The 26,965-nt window shown below is 40.9% G+C and overlaps 1 protein-coding gene across 5 annotated transcripts; it reads right to left on the bottom strand.

Annotated features, from left to right (window-relative positions):
- Positions 1–6,259: 6,259 nt before the first annotated feature.
- On the bottom strand, positions 6,260–14,187 carry LOC147966249 (uncharacterized). 5 transcript variants are annotated; one of them, XR_015608818.1, is made up of 8 exons: positions 13,484–14,187; positions 11,690–11,748; positions 11,151–11,201; positions 10,552–10,592; positions 9,279–9,385; positions 7,076–7,151; positions 6,733–6,836; positions 6,260–6,626 (listed from the first exon to the last, which is right to left on the bottom strand). XR_015608818.1 is itself a non-coding variant. In XM_087528764.1 (6 exons), exons 2-5 carry the CDS (start codon positions 11,741–11,743, stop codon positions 9,304–9,306), a joined length of 228 nt encoding a protein of 75 aa, XP_087384890.1. In that variant the 5' UTR covers positions 11,744–11,748; positions 13,484–14,187; the 3' UTR covers positions 6,678–6,836; positions 9,279–9,303. The 5 variants fall into 5 exon arrangements, 1 of the variants encoding a protein (XP_087384890.1); XR_015608819.1 differs by having other exon boundaries at positions 7,076–7,142; XR_015608816.1 differs by lacking the exon at positions 6,260–6,626 and having other exon boundaries at positions 6,678–6,836.
- Between the last annotated feature and the right edge of the window lie 12,778 nt (positions 14,188–26,965).

Genomic DNA, 26,965 nt, shown 5'->3' with positions numbered 1-26,965 from the left:
TTGCATTTTGGCTGATCCTAGAAAATTCTACGCAACTCAAGGACCCTCGGAGAGAGTTGGGGATTTTGTTATTTTCATATTTGAGTTTTTCTCAAATTTTGAAAATAGGATCATTTGATTTTATTTATTTTATCTTCAATTATTTCTATTACAAAAATATGAGAGAGGGAATAAAATGACTTTTCCAAAATAAAGAAATATTGAGGATATAATAAAAAATCAAATAAGATTTTATTTTGGTTTTATTTACTATTTTTATTTGAATTTAGGATAAATGCGCGTTTTTCAAAATTGCATTTAGGCCTCAAATAAATGTTCATCCTATGCGGCTTGATTTTAGAAGCCGGGGAAATTTTATTTCGGGATTTTTGGAGTCCGTTTAGTATTCCATTTGTTTTTTTTCTGAGCATAATTATTTGAAAAAAGTCCGAACCGACTCTGGGCCTTAACCGGCCAGGACTCCGCCTAGCCGGGCCTTTATATAGCCGCCGCCCGAGGCCCGAGCCAGCCCAGCCGCGCCCTCGCCCCAAACCCTAACCCTAGAGCCGCTGCCGCCGCCGCCCGCGCCGCCCCGCCGTCGCCGCCGGAGGTAGATTTTTCGCGCCGGTTTTTATAGAAAACCGATCGGTTTTCTGTCGGTTTTGTTTGGTTTTTTTAGGTTCTTTTTTTTAAATAGAACGGTTTTTCCGGTTTATTTATTTAGTGAGCGTTCGCCCGTTCATTCATTTTAACGAACGTTCGTCGTTTTTCTTTTTCTCAGATTAAATCCGCGATTTTTCTGATCGCGATCTCTGATCCGATGTTCGTTTTAGTACAACTTTTCGCTCGTTTATCGGAATGAGGCGATTCAAGCGCCTGGAGTTTCGTCTCGAAACCCTCTTTCCGTTTAACCAACTCAAACAAGTTTTTTCCACTATAAAAATTGCCCTAGATCTAGAATAGTAAACGAAGTTTGTTTCTTTTGCCGTTTGTCTTTCGTTGCTTCGTTCGATTTGATTCTTTTTGCCAACCGGAGTTCTTAAGTTGAACTTTCTGGTTAGATCTCTTATTCGAGTTTTACATGTGCATTAGTTGAGTACTTATTGTATGCTTGTTTGCTTGCGATAGAGTACCCGGAGTGCGCCGCTTGCTACCTCGAATCGCTAGGTTTTGCGTATCATCAGCAAGGCAAGTAACACTTTGATCATACCTCCTACTACCCAGTTTTATTGCATTAGATCAATCCTCACACATTGCATGATTAGGATCTAATTAAATTGTGGGTTTGGGAAGTATTTGAGGTAGAACCTATTACCTGTTTATTATCAAACCTTTGGGAGTTACTTCTACGTTGCTTATTATGCCATGCTATGCTAGAAGACGTGGATTGGGTGAGTGTATCCATGACAGATGTGAGATTTGTTAAATTAATGGTTTATCTAAGGTGGCAACTTAAATACACATCTGGGTGGATTGAGGCACCTGGGTATTCCAGCGATTGCATGTTTTTTTATGGACCGCCACCCAGGCTCAAAGAGATCATGAGATTATTCATGCTAGAAACTTCCGTGTGCAGCCACAAGCTACTATGGGCTCTAGCATAGTTGACTAAGTCGTGCGAACTCTTATAGTGGTAGACTAGCAGATGTAGGGGATGTAGGTTGGTATGGTCTACCCGTTCATAAGGTGCTAGCGCTTCTGAAAGACTATGTCTCGGTCATCCGTTTCTCAAACAGCATGTAGTGCGAGAAACCCAGCGGAGGAGATCGAGTCTTGTGGGGAAAAGTGCGCAAACCTCTGCAGAGTGTATAAACTAATCATGGTTAGCCGTGTCCCCGGTTATGGACATCTTGAGTATCTAGTACCTGGATTATCATGTGAATCTCAACATGTTACTCTAAAATTAATTTTGTTGGGTTTTTTTTAATGATGATGCTTAATTGGGATTGAGAATGCTGTCAACCATTCTCAATGTTTAACAACTACCATGATAGTTAAATAAAATTTATTCCTTTGCAGTAGGAAAAAATTGGCTTTACGCAAAACTGTAACCATAGAGCTTTCCACCAGCCATATATGCATGTAGTATAGCCTTATTCCATTATTGCTCTCTATATGTTACATTGCCAGCATATTCCATGTGCTGACCCGTTCAGGGCTGCAACGTTAATGTTGCATACTTTTCAGATGACGATTAAGGTGCCTTTAGGTCGTGGTTCTATACTCAGTGATGCCGTTGGAGTTGATGGACTCACTTATCTTCCAAGCCTTCCACTGTTATCGTTATTAGATGGCCTTAAGCCATATTTATTGTAATAAACTCTCTTTTGAGACACTCGATGTAATAAGTGTGTGATTGCTACTCTGTTATAAATCCTTCAAATACTGTGTGGTGTCAGCACTACTGATCCAGGGATGACACCTGAGCACAGAGATTTGACCGTTTGAGGTCTGGTCGCTACATAAAGAGTCGGCTTACAAATCGCCACTTCACACAATACATAAATAATCCATACATCATCTAGAATACAATCAAGGTCCGACTACGACCAAAATAAAGAAAGACCACCCCAAATGCTAGATCCCCGATCGTCCCAACTAGGCTCCTCTACTGATCATCTGGAAAAGAAACATAGTAACAGACCGAATCCTCGTCGAACTCCCACTTGAGTTCGGTAGCATCCCCTGCACTGGCATCATCGGCACCTACATCTGTTTGGAAGTATCTGTGAGTCAGGGGGACTTAGCAATCTCACACCCTCATGATCAAAATAATTTAAGCTTATGGGTAGGAAAAGGATTCTGAGGTGGAGCTGCAGCAAGCACTGGCATATATGGTGGCTAACTTACGCAAAAGAGAGCGAGAAGAGAAGCAAAGCACGGTCGAGCAGCTATAAAGTGATCAAGAAGTGATCCTGTAGCTACTTACGTTCAAGCATAACATGAGAACGTGTTCTCTTCCCGGACTCCGAAAAGAGACCATCACGGCTACACACGCGGTTGATTCATTTTAATTAAGTTAAGTGTCAAGTTTTCTACAACCGGATATTAACAAATTCCCATCTGCCCATAACCGTGGGCACGGCTTTCGAAAGTTCAAAACCCTGCAGGGGTGTCCCAACTTAGCCCATCACAAGCTCTTGCGGTCAACGAAACATATTCCTTCTCCAAGGAAGATCCGATCAGACTCGGAATCCCGGTTACAAGACATTTCGACAATGGTAAAACAAGACCAGCAAAGCAGCCCGAATGTGCCGACAAATCCCGATAGGAGCTGCGCATATCTCGTTCTCAGGGCACACCGGATGAACACTACGTACAACTAAAACCAACCCTCAAGTTTCCCCGAGGTGGCGCTACAAGTGGCTCTGTTTTGGACCAACATTCAGAGGAGCACTGGCCCGGGGGTTTAAAATAAAGATGATCATGATTCCGCGGAACCCAAGGGAAAAGGCTTAGGTGGCAAATTGTAAAACCAAGGTTGTGCCTTGCTGAAGGAGTTTTATTCAAAGCAAACTATCAAGGGGTTCCCATAACACCCAACCGCGTAAGGAACGCAAAATCAAGGAACATAACACCGGTATGACGGAAACTAGGGCGGCAAGAGTGGAACAAAACACCAGGCATAAGGCCGAGCCTTCCACACTTTACCAAGTATATAGATGCATTAAAGTAAATAAGACATAATAATGATATCCCAACAATATCCATGTTCCAACATGGAACAAACTTCATCTTCACCTGCAACTAGCAACGCTATAAGAGGGGCTGAGCAAAAGCGGTAACATAGCCAAACAACGGTTTGCTAGGAAGGTGGGTTAGAGGCTTGACATGGCAATATGGGAGGCATGATATAGCAAGTGGTAGGTATCGCGGCGTAGCAATAGAGCGAACAACTAGCAAGAAAAGATAAAAGTGATTTCGAGGGTATGGTCATCTTGCCTGCAAAGTTCTCAGAGTTGACGAAAGCTTGATCCTCGTTAGCGTACTAAAAAGGTTCCTCGATCACGTACTCGTCTCCCGGCTCTACCCAAAGCAAGAACACAAGCAAAGTACCCACTATCAATCACGATGCAATGCTCAATCAACATGATGCAAAACATGGCATGATATGCGAGATGTGATATGCAATGCATATGCGTGCTCTGGAAGGAAAAGAATGATCAAGGCATCAACTTGGCAAACCAAGTGTGCCGCTGGAAAGATGAGATGATTTCGGTCTAAAACTATATAAAGATCACCGGAATCGGATGCACGGTTTGCAAATGGCAAGCAAGACAAGAATGGCACAATTCTGCGATTAACAGCACGTTGCCATCTAGAATGAAACAAGAAACTAAGCTACTACACTCCAACATAGCAACAAAGCATATGGCAGTGATGCTCGATAAAACATGAACACTGAGCTACGGCTAAATCACACTAGAACAAGTTCAAACAAGCATGGCAAAAGTGCAAAAGATATCAGGTTCACAGACTTAGTGAAAATACTAGCATGTGAGGAATAACATCAGGTAGCCATGTTTAGAGCAAGCAAACAACATGCTACAGGAACATATCATAGCAAAAAAAAGGCATGGCATGAATCTACTAAATGCATAGAACAAAAGTCCCTTACTGACAATGAGCCAAAAAAGGAACAGAAGATATGATGGCACCCATGTAAACATAGCAAGTTTTATCAACAGTTTCAGACTTAGCAGAAAACAGAGTATGGCATAAATAGAATTATGAAGGCATCTTTGCGAGCTCAAATCACTCATCAAAAAGCATTGCATGACAAGATAAGCATACTAACAGCAAGAACACATGTTCATGAAGCTAACCATGGCAAGATCAAGTTCATAGCATGCAAGGATCAATAGCAACAACCATGGAAAAATTGATTAACATGTAAACAATCTGCCAGGAACATTTTATAGCAAACGTAGAGCAAGATTAATACATGCTAGGGCACTCCATAATTGCAAACAGGGGCATGGATGGATAGAGCATAACCATATGTCCAAAACACCCTTACTGAAGATACTCAAAACAAGCATGCATCTCACTGTAGCATCATGTTTACATGGCATAAAAATAACAGCAGAACAAAGACTTAGCAAAATCCTAAGTCCCTGAAATCAGCAATATCACAAAGGCTACTTTGCATGCTTGTGCTAGTCACCACCTGATGCGTCTCCATCATATCTACTTTTCCAAACACTTTTGCCCTTGTTTTGGACTCTAACTTGTATGATTTGAATGGAACTAACCCAGACTGACGCTGTTTTCAGCAGAATTAACATGATATTGTTTTATGTACAGAAAACAAATATTTTCGGAATGACCTGAAACTCCACGGGAGGTCTTAGAAAAAATAATAAAAAATCCTCGCCAAATATGAAGACCAGGGGACCCACACCCTTCTCACGAGGGTGCCCCCCCCCAAGGGCGCGCCCCCTACCTCGTGGGCCCCCTGTTGACCCTCCGACGCCAACTCCAACTCTATATATTTGCTTTTGGGAAGAAAAAAAATAAAAGAGAAGAAATCATCGCGTTTTACGATACAGAGCCGCCGCCAAGCCCTAAAACCTCTCGGGAGGGCTGATCTGGAGTCCGTTCGGGGCTCCGGAGAAGGGGATTCGTCGCCGTCGTCATCATCAACCATCCTCCATCACCAATTTCATGATGCTCACCGCCGTGCGTGAGTAATTCCATCGTAGGCTTGCTGGACGGTGATGGGTTGGATGAGATTTATCATGTAATCGAGTTAGTTTTGTTAGGGTTTGATCCCTAGTATCCACTATGTTCTGAGATTGATGTTGCTATGACTTTGCTATGCTTAATGCTTGTCACTAGGGTCCGAGTGCCATGATTTCAGATCTGAACCTATTATGTTTTCATGAATATATGTGAGTTCTTGATCCTATCTTGGAAGTCTATAGTCACCTACTATGTGTTATGATCCGGCAACCCCGAAGTGACAATAATCGGGACCACTCCCAGTGATGACCATAGTTTGAGGAGTTCATGTATTCACTATGTGCTAATGCTTTGTTTCGGTTCTTTATTAAAAGGAGGCCTTAATATCCCTTAGTCTCTACTCCTAATATCTCAGTTGGTAGGTCGCGTTTCGGGTTTAATTTTCGTCCCACCTCACCCGGTCTTTTTTGGTACCTGCTCCCACCTCCTGCTCAGCCACGATGAATCAAGAAAAACCCTCAGGGCCGAGTCCCACATCCGCCCCCACGCGCCTAACCTCCCTTCGCACCCATCTGAGACGAAAAACCGGCGAAAATTAACCAGCAAAAAAAACCCGGTGAAAATTAACCAGCGGAAAAAAATCGCAAACCAATCCCCCGCACGTACGAGCGAGGTCTCGTGCCCTCGAGCAATAAACAGACGCCCGAGTCTGTGCCCTCATTCGCCCGCTGCCGCTCTTCATCCCTTCACCGCCGCCGCTCCATCCCTTCGCCAGCGCCCTGGCACTGATCCGCCGCTGGTCTCCACTAATCCGGCCTCCACTGATCCGGTGCATGTCCAGTTGAGGACCCTCCGCCGAACGCTTCCAAGATCCGGCGCCGGTCCCTTTCAGGACCCGTCGCTGAAGACGTCCAGGATCCGGCTATCCCTTTCATCAGCCGCCGCCGGAGGCGTCTAGGATCCTGCGCCAGAGACACTCACGTCCAGGTATCACATTCCAAATAGCCATATCATGAACTAATAAGAAATTAGGTATAATGTTACTGCCATCACATTTCATACACCCACCGCCAGTTCCATACTGCAAAGTAATACCAGTTCCATATGCATCACATCACACTGCACCTTCTATGTAGAATATGAAGATCTTGCAAGCTATCAGCCAACCAAAACTGCAGAGTAAAACAGCAGCACGTAAGGTTCAGAATAAGTAAAACAACTAATCTTTTTACATTTTTCAACCATAACCAAAATAACAAATTGACCAAACATAATAAGTGAAGCAAATGTACAGAGAGAATAGCATGATTTCGTGAAGCAATGGTTTAGCTATAGTGTCAACCAGGAAAGCAAATAGATGCACTATGCATTTTGGATCAATGAGACATTTGAAACCATGCGATGGCTGCACCTTCTATGTAGAAGCAATTAGGATAATCTGAAGATCTCGCAAGCTTCCAGCTTAGCAAAACATATCTCTGAAAAAACTGCAAACCATAAGGTTCAGCACGTGCTGTTCAGAACAAGTTCACACAGAAACACAATAAACAGGACACTAATCTTTTTACATTTTTCAACCATAACCGAATTATCAAAATGAGGCAACAAAATAAGTGAAGCAAATGTACAGAGAGAATAGCAGGGTTTTGTGAAAAGATAGTTTAGCTATAGTGTCAACCAGGAAAGTTTTTCGCCGAACAATAAGATGCACTATGCATTTTGGATCAATGGTTTATAATAAAGCAATTGCGCTTAGTTCAAGGTAGGTCCAAAAAGATACACTAAACTAGAAAAGTAACATGTTCCATGAAAGTTAAAATGAAACCATAAAAGTAACCTGTTCCATTATAGTTAAAATTAAAATTGGAGCATGCAAATTATATGGCTTTCACAGATCTGAAGAAAAGGTTTAGTTAAAATGAAGGGAGCAAAGGATTACCAGAATTATAATGGAAGATGGATGCATGATAAGCATTTAAACAACAGTTTGTAGGCCAAAATAAGTAATAATCCAGTGAGTGTGTGCATTGATGACACATACAAAACATCTAATCTAAGGTTGATTGCGTTAATTACCTATATTTTTATTGGCTGCAAAAGTTACAACTTACTAATCTAAGGTTGTAATGCATGCAGTTTACTGCCTGTGCATTGCCGAAGACACAAACCAAGAACATCGTATGAAAAAGAGAGGACCAAACAAGTGAAACATTGCATTACAGATTTCAGAACTGCAGAAAACAAGATGAATTTGTTTATAATAGTCTCATCATCTTATGTCTATGGGAGCATAGATGGAGCTATATGCCTTGACCATTTTCCTAATAACACAATTTTCCCGAGTATTATAGCATCACGGTTAACAAAAGTGATGTCTACACTCGGCTCTAGAACAAACATATTTCATAATAGGTGTTCTACTGAGCAAGGAAACTGATTTCAGAAACCAGAATTTCCATGTTGACAATATATGTGGTCAGGCATCAAAACAGTTTGAAAGTTAGTGCATTCTTTATCCTTAATCATACATGCCGACCGGTCTATTTTCTTGTTCCTAGATTTCCTAGCTAAATGTGTATAGTTCCTTTCTGTCCGCTAAACGTCAATATGTTGGATGATGTTGTGGAGAGGGCCACCGAGAGGGGCTTTGCATTTCCAAAGTCAAAGGTCGCCATCGCCTTGACCTGCCTGGACCTCCTGACCTTTCACAACGCTCAAACAGGAAACACATGTTGGAGGAGGAGACCACAGGCTAATTGTAAGCATCAACTATTTGTTAGCTATCAATCTTGTCCTTTGAGCATCTATACCTTATTTCCTAAACCATTATGCATGAGCTTTGCAGGATGATTTGGATCAGTGGATCAGAGGATGACATGAACAGGTATTTCCATTCGATCATACCCAAAATGATAACGTATACTCTCACTTAACATGCATGTGCTTGTGTGGAGTGCCTGCAAAATTAATAGCTCAAGTCTCTCAACATGCAGATGTGGAGAGGCTTCTCCTAGTGTCATTGCAACTGTGATGTGCATTTCCTTGCTTTCGGCTCTGGTCAAGTTTGTAGCATTTGGGAATGTGCATATGAAAATCCACACGTAATAGTATTGTAATGCGATTTGGCTGCTATATTTTTTCACACTGGTTTCTAAAGATGTTCAAGTTATCTCATATAATATATCGAATTATAATGGATAAGTTAAGTGTACATACTGATTTGAAGATCCTTTTGATGTCATACACATATTACTGCAGGACCATAGCGGACCATTGCAATGCGGCAAATCAAATCTCAATACTCGGCACTCTTCTATGTGGATCAGTAAGTTGTTTATCTACTTTCACTTTTAAATTGCTTGTTGAACACACTTGATTCACTTTGTGCCTGTTATTTTAATCTTGCTAAGTGCATACAGAAAAAATTCTACTTGCCCCTTGTCATGCACAAAATCGAATAAACATTGCAAATTACTTTACGCGAATCTGATCCTGTAGTTAAATATTATTTGGTCTAAGAAATGAGATGAAGTTTGTCCCTAGAATATATAATGGACTGAAAACAAAACCCAAAATGTGGCAATTCAAACACCCAAAATAAATTACTTGCATACCTTATTGAGATGATTTTTTTGAAGTTTATGCGTTTACCAGCTTGGTGAATGAATCACTTGAGCTCATGGTACTTGTCTCACTTCTCACTCCAACTGACTTCTTACTCCTGAAAGCAAACATAATTGAAGGTCAAATAGTATACACAGGAATAAACACATCATTCATCTACTTTATATTTCCTAGATTCAGTGTAGTACAAAGGTATAACCGAAAAAAGTAAATGTGCCGAGTCAAGAAAAAATGCAGATAAAGAGAATAGTAAAAGACAGAGCTCGCCTAAGAAGTAAGACTGCTTATGAATGTGAGTTGTGACAGAAGAAAAGCAGGTAGGTATGCAGGGTGATTTATTACAGGTGAATAACCACATGATGAAGAATATATTTTAGTAGAGATGAAGAATGCCTACATCTGTAGTATCAGTCCTTTATTTTATCCATTTTAGTAGGGATCTCTACTCCTAATGTCTCAGTTGGTAGTCTCCACGGTTAATTTTTGTCCCACCTATCATGGTTTTTTTTCGTCCCTCATCCCACCTCACTGTTAGCCGCGTCAAACCAAAAAAACACGTCCCGATGCCCCCATGCAGTATAGGGCCGCACCTCCCATCGGACCCATCTACAAGCGAAGGAAAAAGAACCTACGAAAATTAACCAACGAAAAAAACATACAAAAATTAACCAGCGAAAAAAAACCTAAACCAATCGCACGCACGACTCTCCTGCCCTCCACTCGCACGCCTGACTACGCTCGACTCACTGCCCTCGTTCGCGGCCGCCCTCCATCCCTTCGCTGCCGCCCTCGCACATCAAGATCCGCTTGAGGATACGTCGCCGATCCGTTTAGAACCCACCGCCGATCACATTCAGGATGGAGGCGGCGATCCCCTTCTAGAGCCGCACGCCGATCCCCTGATCCGCCGCTGAACCCTTTGAGGTCACGTCCATGATCCGGCGATGATCCCCTTCAGGAACCCTGAGCCGGCGCTAATCCCCAGACAGCAAGGTATTATTTGAACACAACTTACACATATATCATACAGCCATCGCATGTTCAAATATCCACATTATGACAAAGAGACATCTGTTAAGAACCTATATTTAACGCACCAGAATGGAAAGGGTGCACTCTATATATGCACTTTTGTTCATTGCAAAGATTGTTCCTTGACTACATGTTTCACGTTCCAACAATGTATGTATGTCAATCAGTACCAAGTAGAACCATCCACAGCAAAATCACACCTTCCAGTGATGCATGTAGGTAGTACAATACCTTGCCAGGTTGGGAGAAGAAAACATCGTCAAATATTTGACCTGAAAGAATGTTTTCAATCAGTGTGATGCTTATCCAGAATCCACGGCCACACACAAAAAAAGATACTTCCAAAGAAAGTTTGCACATGCAACGCACATCTTCATTTTCATATGCCTGAGTAAACCATGACAAACATGCACTAAAAGGTGGGCATATGGTTTGTATATTTTATCAGCACTATTTTTTCACTCGCTCTAAAAAGGTCAATATATATATAGTAATTTCCTTTTCCCTTTTATTTCTTAAACTGCTAATAAGATCATGACTCATCAAGGTTGATGCTTATTCATCTCATTTTTACTTGATCAATAAACGCAAAGCCCTGTTCATATCAATACACTATCATGTATTTCATTATATGTAACCTCATCACGTGGTATCTCATCTAACTTGATCACATGGTTCCCAAAAAGCAAAGTTTTATTTCAGTTCAAAGTTTGAATTTTGCAGGAAAGCCAAGCTTCTGGATATAAGAGCATAATGAAAGTAGAAAACATTTACAATTTCTGAACCTTTCACCTCTGATATGTATGAAAGGAAATAAAGCTAGGCAATACCTTTCTAGCTGCGAGTTTACATTGTTGTTCACTTTTTGCTCCAGTGCAAACCTAATAACACAGCAACGGTATACTTTGCATCACTATGTAATTAGGAGGATAAGACCACTAAGACAATAACTCTCTGGTATAACTATCAAATTCACTTCCCTGTAAAATGTTAACAAAGGCCACTGAATCAGAACATTTTTGCAGGTTTCCATTAAGGTGAATGGAATCAACTGATACCCAAGGAATTTTAATTGAAGTATGGTATCAATCCAATCTCGACAAATCTTTGCTTAACTTTTCAATGGCTGAATAGAGGGACTTTCTAGTGATTAAAAAGATTTAATTTTGACATGTAGATAATAAGAAAAATATGTCGTGAACCCCAAACACTTAGTGTCCATGGGGGATATGCATTGAATTTCAACACTCAACTGACTACAACATGAATATCTACTCATATGCGCGTACAGTATCAGCTCCAACATCATTAGATAATCAAACTACAAAAGAACATATTCTGCATTAGATGTACATGAACTTGGCCTTACCATTTTTCCTGAAGCAGATATCAATGTGGTAGTTTTTGGTTCTCTTATCTGCATGATAACTGTAGCAAACCGTTGTTCAAAATAGAATGTCAGCAAAGCAAAGCATAATATATATGCTTCTGAACAGATTTGCATGCATCAGAACAACAAAAGACATAGCAAATGTCCAGATTTCACATATGTGCATTTCATATTGACAAGCCCATCTATTTTATGCCTAAAAAGAAGGCTAAGTGATCAATTTAAAAACGGCATTATCAGTTATGTCTACATTGTTCCATTTTCCTCACCTCAGACTGACAATGAATAGGCACATGATGATATTGCTTTAGTTACTGCATGCATGTGGTTGTCGTTTACACCTGAACTTGATTGCCTAAAACCCAATAGGAAGTTCTGATTTATTGTCTTCTACTCCCTCCGTCACAAAATAAGTGTCTCAACTTTGTACTAACTTTAGTACAAAGTTGTACTAAGCTTGAGACACTTATTTTGGGACAGCGGGAGTATTATTTTAGTCGTTGTTTAGGTGAACTCGGCTTGTGTTCTTGTTTACATTAATCTTGAGTTAAAGCCTTCTATTACAGGAGCATTGTATTTTGCTGGAGATTAATGCCCATATAGTCAAATGCCATGCCTGCTTTCAGGGTGTGATTTAAATTGAATCTAAAACAACCTTATCAGGGTTCCTATAGTACTCTGTTTGTTTTCAGAGGAAGTGATCTCAGAGGAGTGAAAAATGCATGTAGCAATGTTTCAGAACAAGGATATGCATTGTCCAATGCTTAACTGGTTTCATTCACTAATATAGAAAAACTGCTGCATCTATTCTCTCCCGACATATCTGGACAGAATCAATACTTACCCAAACATCTGATACCCAACCCCTCCATCGAACTAAAAAAAATCCCCCACCCTCAAATGCCTTTGTTAAAAAGGAAATAGACAACATGATATCCGCACCCCGCAATCACAGAAACAAAAAATCGCTACACCAGAGAGGCCTACGCACTCGCGTGTCTCCCTCCTCTCTCGCTTGCTCAACTCGATCCCCACACCACCGCCTCCGCCGCCCACGTCTCTTGTCTCTCTCAAGACCCAGCACCGCTCCCCTCTCTCCGGCAATCGCCAACGCGCCCTCTTCGCCCACGAGCATTCCTACCGATGCGACCACGACAGCAGCCACGCCACCCCACCACGCAACACTTGCATTGGACAGGGCCGGCCTTGGGATCAATCAAAGTAAATTCTATAGCCTCGTACTTGGAGGAAACGGGTGAATATTCTGCAGGTGCTGTCGCAAGGGACAGCAGAGGGCATGTTGTTATTTCTATCTGTCAGAATACGTCACCTAGCCGTAGTGTTGAGGAGGCCGAAGCAAAAGCAACCCTTATTTGGTTGCACGCACTCTCGAGGATCTACAGGAGCCCCGTGATTTTGGAACTTGACTGCCAAATTCGGATTAAGGAACTGATGACAGGGAAGCAGTCCCTCTCCCCCTACTATGGACTGCTAAGAGACATCAAGCAAGCACCGACAGACTTCTCGGATCATAGTATCAGTAGTGTGGGGAGATTGTGCAATGCCCTTGCTGATGGGCTAGGAGCGTTGGCCAGGAATTCGGAAGACCAGGAGAGGATTGCTGACGTACCGGACTGCCTCACCCGCTTATGATCTCTGAATTTGTGGTTTCAGCAGAGTAGCTTTACTACTCTGAATCTCAAAAAGAAAAAGGTTGTGCCTCTCCATGGGATAATCATGGCAATTTCAAGGGGTAAAATTCAGGGGAATTACCTGTAGGGGATGGAGCCAACGGCGGCCGCGTTGGACCCCGACCATCGAACGCGGAGACGGTGCCCCCACCGGCCTCAAAGTTGTCGTCGCTGTCTACTTCCTCGTCCTCGAAGAGCCTCCATGGCGTCGGACCCCGGCCACCCCTGCGTCAAGCCACCAGCAACCGAAGCCAACAAGACCTCGCGCCCCTGTCCCATGAGATGAGCCCCTCCTGTGGTCTTGCGCCGCCGTCGTCCCGCGAGTCACAGGCCACCTCGCCAGAGATGAGCACCGCCGCGGATCCGGCCAGAACGGGACCGAATTGAGCACCCATACCCGGATCAACGCGTCCCTGTGTCTGTCGCCGTCAGATGCGCCGCACCCAGCTCGTGGGAGCTCCAAACCCCGCGCTGCACCTCTCCTGCATCCCCAGCCTGCACTTATCCCCGTGCTCGAGGCCGCCGCCATTGGGCCGCTCCTCTTACTTGAGCGTCCGTCACTATGGACCTATCGTCCTCCTCTAGCCGAGGCCGTCGTGGGGCCAGCCATGACCTTCGTCATGCGGCAACCGCCGATGCATGCGACGGATGCGGTGGTCGGCGGGCAGAGTCGCGCGGTTGCGGCAGGAGCTTGTGGTCACGCACAGCGGATGGGGCGGGGGAGGGGAGACCGGGAGAGGGTCGAGAGAGGTTGAGTGAGTGGAGAGGAGAGGAGAGAGTACTGGGGGAGATAAGGTTGCGTTCCGTTCGGTGCCGAACGAAATAAACTTTTTTTTCGGAATTCCTAATTTTTTAGGCTTAGATTGGGTGCTGGTTGGGCCGTGCTGGATAGCTAAATTGGGCTTTGGATCGGCAACGTTTTCTCTACGAAAATAAATAGATAAATAAAGTATATACCTCAAAAAAAATGTATATATATTAAACATGGTTCATACAAATAAATATTTTATATACTTTTTAGATATATTGAGAGTATCACAAAAAATATTGAGAGAAGAAACCGAATATACTTGGTTTATGTTGGTTTGCTTGCATGTTTTTATCTTTTGTTGGACAATTTTCCATAGCCTATATAAATAATTTAAAATGATTTAGGAAATTTTAGATGAGTACTTATTTATATATGAACATTATTGTTGGTTGCTTTCCACGAGAGAAATGCGACATCTTTTTTAATAATATGAAAAAGCTGTTCTTTTTTACAAAATAAAACAGTTATGTTAGTTTCACTTTTATTATTATTATACATTATATATGTTTATATGATGCAGTATAAAATAGCATTTATATTTCATGAGAGATAGAAAGTGACAGATTCCGACATACGCACTGATGTAACGATGACAAACCGGACTGAAACAGCACGAGAGGAGGTGCATGTAGCTAATCATTCTTTGTATGTATGTTAAACATGATAATACAAAGTGTGTATTTTTTATATATTTTTTTCTCAAATATAGGAGACATATATATGGATTTTGGAGATGCACAAAAAGAATCCATCGACAAGGGTTCTGAAGCGACGTCGTTGAAAGGGGCCAAAAATTCACGAGTTCTTTTACAACATAATGATGCGGAAACGGTGATATCTCATAACAAACCCAAAAAATGCCAATTTAAATGTTATCGCACAAGGTATTTTTCAATATTATTATCGGTCTTTCCTTTGTCATATTACCTTTTGTATTCCACTAATTTGGCTCATTTTTGTATCATGTCAACAATCTATGTTTATACCCCTAGAGATATTACAGTCATCGTATCAATCATGTCTGCCCCCAAGAAAACCAAGTTCGTGGGCATCGCAAGTGAAGTGGACTTCAGTTATTAATTAATTACTAGATCAGAAGCTCGCCTTGGCGCGCGTTTCCTGGCTCAGCACAGTGACCCCAGCGTCTAAACCCTCAACATAACAAAGCATTTAACCAAAAGAAATTAGAATAACCGCTTAGAATAAATGTGTTCAATATATATCACAAACACTACAAAGATCTACCAAGAGCAAGGTATAGTTTCTGCCCAAGATAACTGATTTTAGTATAGGGCATACAGATTAAATATGTACCAAAAGCGAACTATAGCTGTTGCCCAGGATAACCGCAATTTCACTATAGATCATAAGGGCAAAATTTGTACCAAAAGCTAGGCACAATGTTTGCCGAGGAAAACTGATTTGCATCAAATAGTACAAAACATAAAGACATAGATTCTATAAATATAGTTAGGCAATTCATACCAGCAAGTGTAAGAATAAGTGTTATAGGAGATGGTGTATTTGCTCATAAACACAATGAGATAACAGACAATTGGAAACGATGCTCTAGAAACATCAATATCTACGGTACTTTATAACTGATCATTATTGATAACTCTACTTCCTCTTTCCAAGTTCTGAGGTGAAGCTAGTGCAATTAGTAGTGGACAATACTTGACAGGCTTCATCATCCTAATGATAATATGGAAGCTCTATAGATAATATTAGAATTAGCTCATGAACTTAGCCACTATGCAAGCTATACAAAATTCAGATAGATGGCATGTTGAGATTGAAAACAAACCAGTAACACTGTGCCTATAGAGAATAAGTAGAAAAGATTGCACTTAACAACTGAGAGATCCAAATAAGTATGCAGCTAAATGAAGAAACTACCTGCAGGAAAAGATGATGTAGGTTAGGGCAACATATGATCCACTTGATACTTGAGCAGGAAAAGGATGGATACCTATGTACAACTGGAGTAACTTATCTCATACGATGCAACGGTAGTATTAAGAGAGGACTGTGTAATTTTCCTTCAGATTAACAACGTATGGGGGTTATTTGGTTAACTAATTACAACCGCATGTCACTGAAATTACACTTTCTAAATCACAATGAAGTATAATAAATTAATAATCCACACCCATATAGATAAATATGCAATTTTACATTCCCATGATTTAGCTACCTTTGATCCTCAGATAGGAAGTACAATGAAGTATAGCTGAGGTCTTCACAGCCAAACTAAGAAGTACAATGACATAATAGAAATACAAAGCACAATAGGAACCATTGATTTCTGCTATGTGATGATTAACGGATCATCACATGAACTGTTAGCATTATTAGTTGTCTTGTTTGTGGGGTGAGAGTAAAAAATCAGAACCATGATTATCTAAGAAATTCATATGTTTCTTTAAACCATAAAGAAATTCATATGTTTCTTCAAACCATAATTAAATTCATATGATTTTTCAAGAATCAAACACTATTCTTCAAGATTGTTCACCTAAGATCTAGGAGAAGTGTACTCTAAACTGAGGCAAATTCAGGTGCCTAATTTGAAATTGTACTTCAAACCATACAAAATACCATTAAAGCTTTCAGGACAGAGATCTTTGTAAATCACCTTTTACATAGCACTGGTCTAGCTCTCTAAGCAAGTACTACTCTATGGTTCTGTTGATGCATATACATCTAAGGGACATGAATTAAAGCAGTTTATTTCTATAGCATGGATCCTTTCATTTGAAGTAGAGACGCACATGAATTTTAGCTATTGCATGTGAGGATAGGCGTTCGGCTTGGGGACGCAAGGTAAGGAAATACCTCAGGCTGTAGTGGATACGCCGGGTCACCGGGATCGATTTCGTGGCCTGGCCACAGACTATCCCCACCATGATCCGGGTGACCACTGTGAGCACCATAGGTACCTAGATGACAAGAGAGGTGGAGGGCCGGCCTAACCAACATGCAACAATAAGAAAACAATTTACTACCTTTAGAATAAATTTAGAAAGAACCAAGAAGAATGAAAACCAGCAACAGTTGGCATTGCAAGGAAAGAAAATTCTGGTGATCATTTAAGTAACATGACACTCACATTTTAGTCAAATTCAACTTGGAAGAAGCTGAGAGCAATCGTTCCTAAAAGTGAAATGTCATACTCGCTAAGATTTGAATTGCCCAGTAGGATCTATATTTCAATGGAACCAACAACCCTAATAACATTTCTTAAAACAACAATTATAAATGAAAAGATATCATTTCTCTGAAATGACAATTTAGAACCAAGATCTCAAAGATGTACAGTTTGGCTACACATTAGACCTGACGCTCAGAACTATGCAAGGAAAGTACACACTAAAAAAACCAAGCATCATAGAGCTTGGAGAGAAACATATATTTCTATGCAATGGGCGAGTAGATAAGCAGAAACATGCAGTGTAGGACAACAAGCCTATGAAACAAATAAGTTGGCTCAACAATGACCTTGGCGACAAGAGGCTGCACTGGCCGGCATTCCTAGGAAAATGTTTCTGATAAGTAATAAGGAGCATGTACATGTGCCTTTTGCCTCAGTGTCTCTCCTATCCTTACATAACTCTCATGATCATAAACAGATTGATATTGGACTTATTCAGCATGCTGACCAAACCTTAATAAACACTACATTAACACATCTCATGTTGTAGCAGAGGCATTAGCAAACACACAAGTACGACACCAACTGTGACCAACGCATCATGTAAATAGTAACCTGCAGGACCACCACAACAGGAGAGAAAATCATAAACTACCTTGAATCCATGGTCGGCGACAACACTGCTCCTCCACTTCAGTGTGCTACAACCACTGCTGACCAAACCCCGCAACCCGGTCAATCTTGCACGATTGGCCATGGACAAGGAGGTCGTGGATGCTGCAACTGGCTCTTGTCCGATGCCCCACCTTCTCCAACTCCACCCTCACAAGAATTGAATGCTAGAAGAAATCAGTCAGTTCAAACTGGAGTCCCTCCAAAAATGGTTGCATGCTAAGATTATAGGATATCAGACCTTGAAAAAGCATGCCAACCACAAGCTTCACAGCAATATATAGACCTATAAAGGAGCTCAGGAGCCTGGAAATAGAAGAGGCTTTCATCATTATAGAACGCATTGAGTAAGACAAGAAATCTATATATCTTCGATGTAGTTATTTTATCAAACCAAGTAAAAAAGTAGCATTCCTGCTAAGTGCATGAAAACTAAGAGCCTGCTAAAAGTCATCTATGTTTAGATTAGAAAATAGTTGCATCGAGATATCTTTTGGTGGGGTCACACAAGGAAAATATCAATACAAGACACAAAAACGGGTTAGAAAAACTCAGGTTACCTTCAATTGACCCAAGGAAACTACCATCAGAACAGTTCAACCGAACCACCATGATGAAGAACACTTCTGTTATTGTTTTAATGATATAGTAATTGATTGCTTTCTACTGACCTCCTATAAAGGCAATTAGCCACTTCTCCGATGGAAGTCAAAATAGTGCCTATGTTTTTCTTCAAATGTGGCCTAATATCACACGATAAATGCTTTAAGCGTGCTCAAACAATTAGATAAGGCAAAGCGCTACTCGAAATAACTAAAAACAAGAGGAAAATGAAATGCTAAGGAAAGGAAAAGTTCATTACCACACCCATCTGAAGGTTTGCAGCATGAGTTCCAAGATAGACAGATTGCATCAACCAACCCATCTTCAAGACAACAAACAGGACATATGGGGTTTACAATCTGTTCAAGAAAAAAACCTGCGATGAGCACCAGAGGAAGTGGAGAAGAGGCCGTAGCGATGACGCCAGGGACACAGAGAACGGGTTGTACGTCTTCCCCCATCTGTGCTGCAGTCCATGGAGGAGCAGATACGCGAGCCGCAACCTCTGCTCCTCCTGACGATGCAGGCACACAAACTCGACCGGGGAGCAGCGGCCCGAGCGAGGCTGAGCCTCTCCTAGCGATGGAGGAGATGGAGGGAGGGGCGGTGAGATAGGAAGGACGGGGAGCACGGCGAGCGGCGGCGGCGTAGCAAGGAGCACGGCGAGCGGCGGCCTCTCCTGGCGATGGAGGAGAAGGAGGGAGCGGCGGCGAGACAGGAAGGGCGAGCAGCACGGCGAGCGGCGGCGGCGTGGCAAGGAGCACCGCGAGCAGCGGGCGGGAGAACTCGAACGGGGCGATGCGGCGGCTAGATTTGGGATAGGAGAGGCGTGTCGGGCTTTTTATACCTGTTGATGAAATTACAATAATGTCCTTGGCGGGGCACCGGAATAACATGAGTTGGTAGCCCAGTTTTAACATGGTTTCGATCTACAATGCTCAGTTTTGATCCGACGAATGGGATCAACCGAGGGCTTGATCCGACGGTCCAAAATGTACCAAGAACTAGATCCAACGGCCAGGAAGCACTAAAGTCTGAGGAGGCTGGGTTCCTCCCACTATGTATCTTACGCGATGTCTGTGTTATATTGTATGACGTGTGAAATTTAACATGCATTGTTTTTATATAACTCTTGCAAAATATTTCAAGAGCCCGTGGCAACGCACGGGCATTGTACTAGTTTCCAATAGGACCCCGCTGCCACGGGAGGGTAGGACAAAAGATGTCATGCAAGTTCTTTTCCATAAGCACATATGACTATATACGGAATACATGCCTACATTACATTGATGAATTGGAGCTAGTTCTGTGTCACCCTATGTTATGACTGTTACATGATGAACCGCATCCGGCATAATTATCCATCACTGATCCGGTGCCTACGAGTTTTCCATATACTGGTTTACGCTTATTTACTTTTCCGCTGCTACTGTTACAATCACTACAAAATACCAAAAACATTACTTTTGTTGTCTTTACTTTTGTTGCCGCTACCGCCACTATCATATTACTTTGCTACTAAACACTTTGCTGCAGATACTAAGTTTCCAGGTGTGGTTGAATTGACAACTCAGCTGCTAATACTTGAGAATATTCTTTGGCTCCCCTTGTATCGAATCAATAAATTTGGGTTGAATACTCTACCCTCGAAAGTTGTTGCGATCCCCTATACTTGTGGGTTATCAAGACCTTTTTTCTAGCGCTGTTGCCGGGGAGCATAGCTCTATTCTTTAAGTCACTTGGGATTTACATCTGCTTATCACTATGAAGAACTTGAGAGATCCAAAAACTAAGATCTATCCCTCAACTACGAGGGGAGGTAAGGAACTGCCATCTAGCTCTGCACTTCATTCACCTTCTATTATGAGTAAGTTTGCGACACCTACATCTGCTTCTGCTATTCGTTCTGATATGTCGCATGTTATTGATGATGCCACTTCTGCTATGCATGATACTTATGATGAAACTGCTTCTATGCCTGATACTACTGTGCCCCTTAGTGAATTTCTTGATGAACAAATTGCTAGGGCTAGAGAAAGAGAAATTATTGAATGTGAATATGATGATGATAGTGATGATGAAAATATGCCTGTTATTCCTGAGGGTTATTTATTTGATCAAGATGCTTTTTTAGCTATTTTAGCTTGCAGAGATAGATATGAGCTTAAGAGGTTATTAATTAAATGGAACAAAGAATCACTTAGAGATAAAATGAAACCCGATCCTGCTTTTGCTACTTCACCTATATGTGTTCCTGATAAAGATTATGAATTCTCTGTTGATCCTGATATAATTACTTTGGTTGAATCTGATCCATTTTATGGCTATGAATCTGAAACTGTTGTGGCACATCTTACTAAGTTAAATGATATAGCTGCCCTGTTCACTAATAATGAGAGATCACGTTACCTCTATTTACTCAAAATATTTCCATTCTCATTAAAGGGTGATGCTAAGATATGGTTTAATTCTCTTGATCCTGGTTGTGTGCGTAGTCCCCAGGATATGATTTATTACTTCTTTGCTAAATATTTCCCTGCTCATAATAAACAAGCTGCTTTGAGGGAAATATACAACTTTGTGCAAATTAAAGAAGAGAGTCTCCCACAAGCTTGAGGGAGGCTTCTCGAGTTACTAATGCTTTGCCTGATCATCCTCTTAAGAAACATGAAATACTTGATATCTTTTATAATGGACTAACTGATGCTTCCAGAGATTACCTGGATAGTTATGCTGGTTCTCTTTTCAGGGAAAGAACACCGGATGAAGCTAAAATTCTATTGAATAATATGTTGACAAATGAAAATAATTGAGCACCTCCTGAGCCACCTCCTGAGCCAGCTCCTGCTCCAATAACTGAGCCTATTCCTAAACCAACTCCGAAGAAGAGAGGTATTTTATTTCTTAGTCCCGAAGATATGCAAGAGGCAAAGAAATCTATGAAAGAAAAAGGTATTAAAGCTGAAGACGTTAAGAATTTACCTCCTATTGAAGAAATACATGGTCTTAATTCACCGCCTGTTGAAGAAACTTATGATCTCAATTATTTATTTACTAAAGAACCTCCTGATCCCGACATCCCGACACAGATAGTAAAGGTAAATTCTCTCTATAGATATGATAAAGCTGAAGACCCTCCTACTAAAATTGCTAGTCAGTGCTTGGATGAGTTTGATAACTTTATGTTTAAGAAAGACGACTTCAATGCTTATTTTGGTAGACAATTAAAAGAAAATGCTTATATGATTAGACGCTTGGGTGATTATATGGCTAATATTAAAGGTGAACTTAAACTTGTTAGCAAACATGCTTCTATGGTTACCACTCAAGTAGAACAAGTACTTAAGGCTCAAAAAGAAGTGCTTGATGAAATGAATAGTAAGAAAAATGATTATGCTATTAGAGTGGCTACTAGAACTGGTAGAATGACTCAGGAACCTTTGTATCCTGAAGGCCACCCTAAGAGAATCGAGCAAGATTCTCAAAGAAATAATATTGATGTTCCTAGTTCTTCTAAAAAGAAGAAGAAGAAAAATGATAGAACTGTGCAAACTTCTAGTGAACCTATTGCTGAACCACCTGATAATCCAAATGATATATCTATGTCTGATGCTGAAACACAATCTGGTAATGAACATGAACCTAGTAAAACTGTTAATGATGATGTTCATGATGACGCTCAACCTAGTAATGACAATGATCTAGAAATTGAACCTGCTGTTGATCTTGATAACCCACAATCAAAGAATCAACGTTATGATAAAAGAGACTTTGTTGCTAGGAAACATGGTAAAGAAAGGGAACCTTGGGTTCAGAAACCCATGCCTTTTCCTCCAAAACCATCCAAGAAAAACGATGATGAGGATTTTGAGCGCTTTGCTGAAATGATTAGACCTATCTTTTTGCGTATGCGATTAACTGATGTGCTCAAAACAAATACTTATGCTAAATATATGAAAGATATCATTACTAATAAAAGAAAGATACCGAAAGTTGAAATTTCCACCATGCTTGCTAATTATACTTTTAAGGGTGGAATACCAAAGAAACTTGGAGACCCCGGAGTACCTACTATACCTTGCTCCATTAAAAGAAATTATATTAAAACTGCTTTATGTGATCTTGGAGCCGGTGTTAGTGTTATGCCTCTCTCTTTATATCGTAGACTTGACTTGAATAAGCTGACACCTACTGAAATATCTTTGCAAATGGCTGATAAATCAACTGATATACCTGTCGATATTTGTGAGGATGTGCCCGTTGTGGTTGCAAATGTTACTATTTTAACGGACTTTGTTATTCTTGATATTCCCGAGGATGATAGTATGTCTATTATTCTTGGAAGACATTTTATTAATACTGCAGGGGTTGTTATTGATTGCAACAAAGGCAATGTCACTTTTCATGTTAATGGTAATGAGCATACGGTACACTTTCCGAGGAAACAACTTCAAGTTCATAGTATCAACTCCATTGGAAAAATTCCATTGATTATATTTGGAGGTTTTGAATTTCCTCTTCCTACTGTCAAAAAGAAATATGATATACTTATTATAGGGGATGTGCATATCCCCGTTGAGGTAACTTAGTGTTATTCGAAATTTCTCCGGTTTCATGATTATCGGAATGAGTTTGTTAACAAGACTTGATCAACCTTGTTAGTGGATTCTTTTTGATGAGCATGAGATGGATGAAACTAGAAGCACAAACTTATGTACCCTCTTTATATTTTCTGTTATTTATATTAAATAAAGTAAAATAGTATTTTTCTGTCTGTTTCCTGACTTATCCGTGCAATATAAAAATATCCCGAAAATAAAAGTCCTCAGAATGCCATGCCAATTTAATATGATTTTTTCGGGAATATTTGAGGATTTACTGTGCAAAAATTACAGCGGGAGGAGCTGCCACCTGGTCACGAGGGTGGTGGGCGCCCCCCCCTATAGGGCGCGCCCCCCTGCCTCGTAGGCCCACGGTGGCCCTCCTCCACTTATCCTAGCACCCATCTTCTTCCTCTGTCTCACACAAACCCAAAAAACCAATTCAAGCACGAGTTCCAGCCACTTTTGCTGTGATTTTCGATCTCCTTGCTCAAAGCACCTCTCGCAAAACTGTTTGGGGAGATTGTTCCTTGGTATGTGACTCCTCCGTTGGTCCAATTAGTTTTTGTTCTAGTGCTTTATTCTTTGCAAATTTGTGCTGCATAGGTGACCATGTTCTTGAGCTTGCATGTCAAATTTTTGTGGTTCCAAGTAGTTCTAATGCTTGATATAGGCTCTAGGCACTTGTAGGAGTAGTTACTATCAATATTATTGAAGTTGGTTCACTTTTGTTTGAAGTTACTAAAAATTTCAGAATTTTTCAGAGAAAAACAATATGTTTAGGAAGATGTTCCAAGGTGGTTCCTCTAAGAACCAAGGACCCAGGATTGCTATGCGCGATGCTGACGAGGATCCACCAAGAGACGCTCCAGTACGGCCTTGCGAATGGCCGTCGGAAAATTTTATGGACCGTGCGGGAATTAAAGAAGAATTCAAATCATATTTGTGCAATGCCGGTCTTGAGGATTTTGAGGCTAACAAATGCCCCCAGTATCATGATCTCACAAGTTCATTTGTGAGGAGGTTTGAGTATTCATCTTCGTGTAATTCTCCTTCAGTCATGTTTGATCTTTATGACAAATCTTATACCATGGACTTAGAGGATTTCACTTCTGCTTGCGAACTTCCATCATGGGGTAGTGTTTGGGATCCCCCTAAATCTGAATTTAGAAACTTTCTTGCTAGTATAACTGTGGGAGAATCTAGAGATATAACGTAGGCTACCATAGGGAGCATTCACTTTCCTGCTATACATTATTTTGCTCTTTTCATTGGTAGATGCATAAATGCTAAGGATGAAGCATGTCACATGTGTGTCCCTGATCTTAGCATTCTTAGGAGTGTTGTGTTAGGAGACCAATCTTATCATATGGGAGCCATTGTAGCTCGTAGGTTGCATCATAATAGACATAATGGAGAATTCTTTGGAGGAATTTACGCAACCCGCTTAGCTCATTTTCTTGAAATAGACATTCGTGAGGGTGATATGGAGTTGCCTCCTGCATATTTAGATTATAACTCTATGGCTTCGCACCAGTTTGTCGAGAGGCCTGAATCACCTCTCTTATATCGCTTAATTTTTGATAAACGACGTGTTTTCCGTATTACTCTCCCTGCTCCTACCTTCTTTGATTCACAGACAAAAGGAAGATATGTTATTACCAGAGAGGAGGCAGAAGAGTACGAGAGGAGAGCGGAGGCAGCCCGACTCCACGATGCAGCTCAGCAGGCGATAACCGCAGTACATCAGTATGATCCCAACTATTCCTCTTCATCACAGTACGACCCCAACAACTATTATTATGGATATCCGCCAAGCCAGCCGTGGCCATAGACCAACTTAGGCCAAAAGCCTAAGCTTGGGGGAGTATGCATTTCTCACCGACATTACATTTATGTTCACACACACTCATTGCTAGATGTCGATGCTCATACTTTTTCTCTGTAATATCCCTGCTAGTTTATTTTATTTTTCATGCTTTCTTCTTTTGTGTTTAGTAAACCTTAAGAAAAACCAAAAAAAATTAGTAGTAGTTTATTTTTCTGCTGTAGTAGTAATAATTAAAGAGAAAACCCAAAAATATTTCCCGTTCTTCTTTTGCTTGGTGGGAGCTTTCCCGTGTAAATAGTTTTATTTCTTTTCTTTTATTTGGGGGTCAGTAGGAGAAGACCATAATTAAATTGTTGAAGTGGCTCTTATATGCATTATTGTTGAATTAACCAAAGAGCCCATATTGCCTTGTCTTCTCCTGTTTATTGGATGCTCGCAGATTCCAGCTTAGTCCAATGCACATGCACTCTTATTATTATTCACACCGTTCGGTCGTGCAAGTGAAAGGCAATTATGATGATATATGATGGACTGACTGAGATAAGAAAAGCTGGTATGAACTCGACCTCTTTTGTTTTTGTAAATATGATGAGTCCTGCGTTCTTGATTCAGCTTATTATGAATAAACATGTTTGCAATGACAATTAGAGATCATAGTTGCTTGTGCCATGCTTGATTAGCTATGAGTTATAATGGTTTACCTGGTGTGCCAACATGCTATTGAGATGATTATGATGTGGTATGATGGTGTGGTATCCTCCTTTGAATGATTTAAGTGACTTGATTTGGCACATGTTCACGCATGTAGTTGAAACAAAATCAACATAGCCTTCATGATATTTATGTTCATGGTGGATTATATCCTACTCATGCTTGCATCCAATGTTTATTAATTTTAATGCATGTACATGGCTGTTGTCGCTCTCTAGTTGGTCGCTTCCCAGTCTTTTGCTAGCCTTCACCTGTACTAAGCGGGAATACTGCTTGTGCATCCAATCCCTTAAACCCCAAAGTTATTCCAGATGAGTCCACTATACCTTCCTATATGCGGTATCTACATGCCGTTCCAAGTAAATTTGTATGTGCCAAACTCTAAACCTTCAAATAAACATTCTGTTTTGTATGCTCGAATAGCTCATGTATCAACAAAGGTTGTCCTTATCTTCCGTGTTAGGAAGGTTATTCTCAAGAGGAGTGGACTCCGCTCCTCACTCACGAGAAAATGGCTGGTCACCGGGATGCCCAGTCCCATGCTTTATGCAAACTAAATCAAATTAATTGTAAACAAAACTCCCCCTGGGACCTGATGTATGTTGGACGCACTCATTGTTTCGAGCAAGCCATGGATTGATGCTTGTTGGTGGAGGGGGAGTATAAACTTTACCATTCTATTTGGGAACCGCCTATAATGTGTTTAGCATGGAAGATATCACCATCTCTTAGTTGTTACGTTGACAATAAAAGTATATCGCTCAAAATACAATTTATCTCTATTTCAAAACCGAGCTCTGGCACCTCTACAAATCCCTGCTTCCCTCTACGAAGGGCCTATCCATTTACTTTTATGCTGAGTCATCACCCTCTTATTAAAAAGCACTAGCTGGAGAGCACAGCCGTCATTTGCATTCATCACTGTTAATTTATATTGGGTATGACTTTGATTGGATATCTTTTACCATGAATTACAATGTCTAGTCAGTCCTTGATCTTTAAAGGTGCTCTGCATTTATGTTTTGCGGTCTCAAAAAGGGCTAGCGAGATACCATCTTGTTATATCATATTATGATTGTTTTGAGAAAGTGTTGTCATCCGAGATTTATTATTATGACTTCCTAGTTGATTATGCTATTGATATGAGTAATCATGAGACCTGAGAATTATTGCAAATGTGG

This window comes from Triticum urartu, chromosome 6A (assembly GCF_056163025.1).
Source record: "Triticum urartu cultivar PI428250 chromosome 6A, HENAU_Tu73, whole genome shotgun sequence".
Taxonomy (NCBI): Eukaryota; Viridiplantae; Streptophyta; class Magnoliopsida; order Poales; family Poaceae; genus Triticum; species Triticum urartu.
This window is presented reverse-complemented; position numbering and strand designations above follow the sequence as displayed.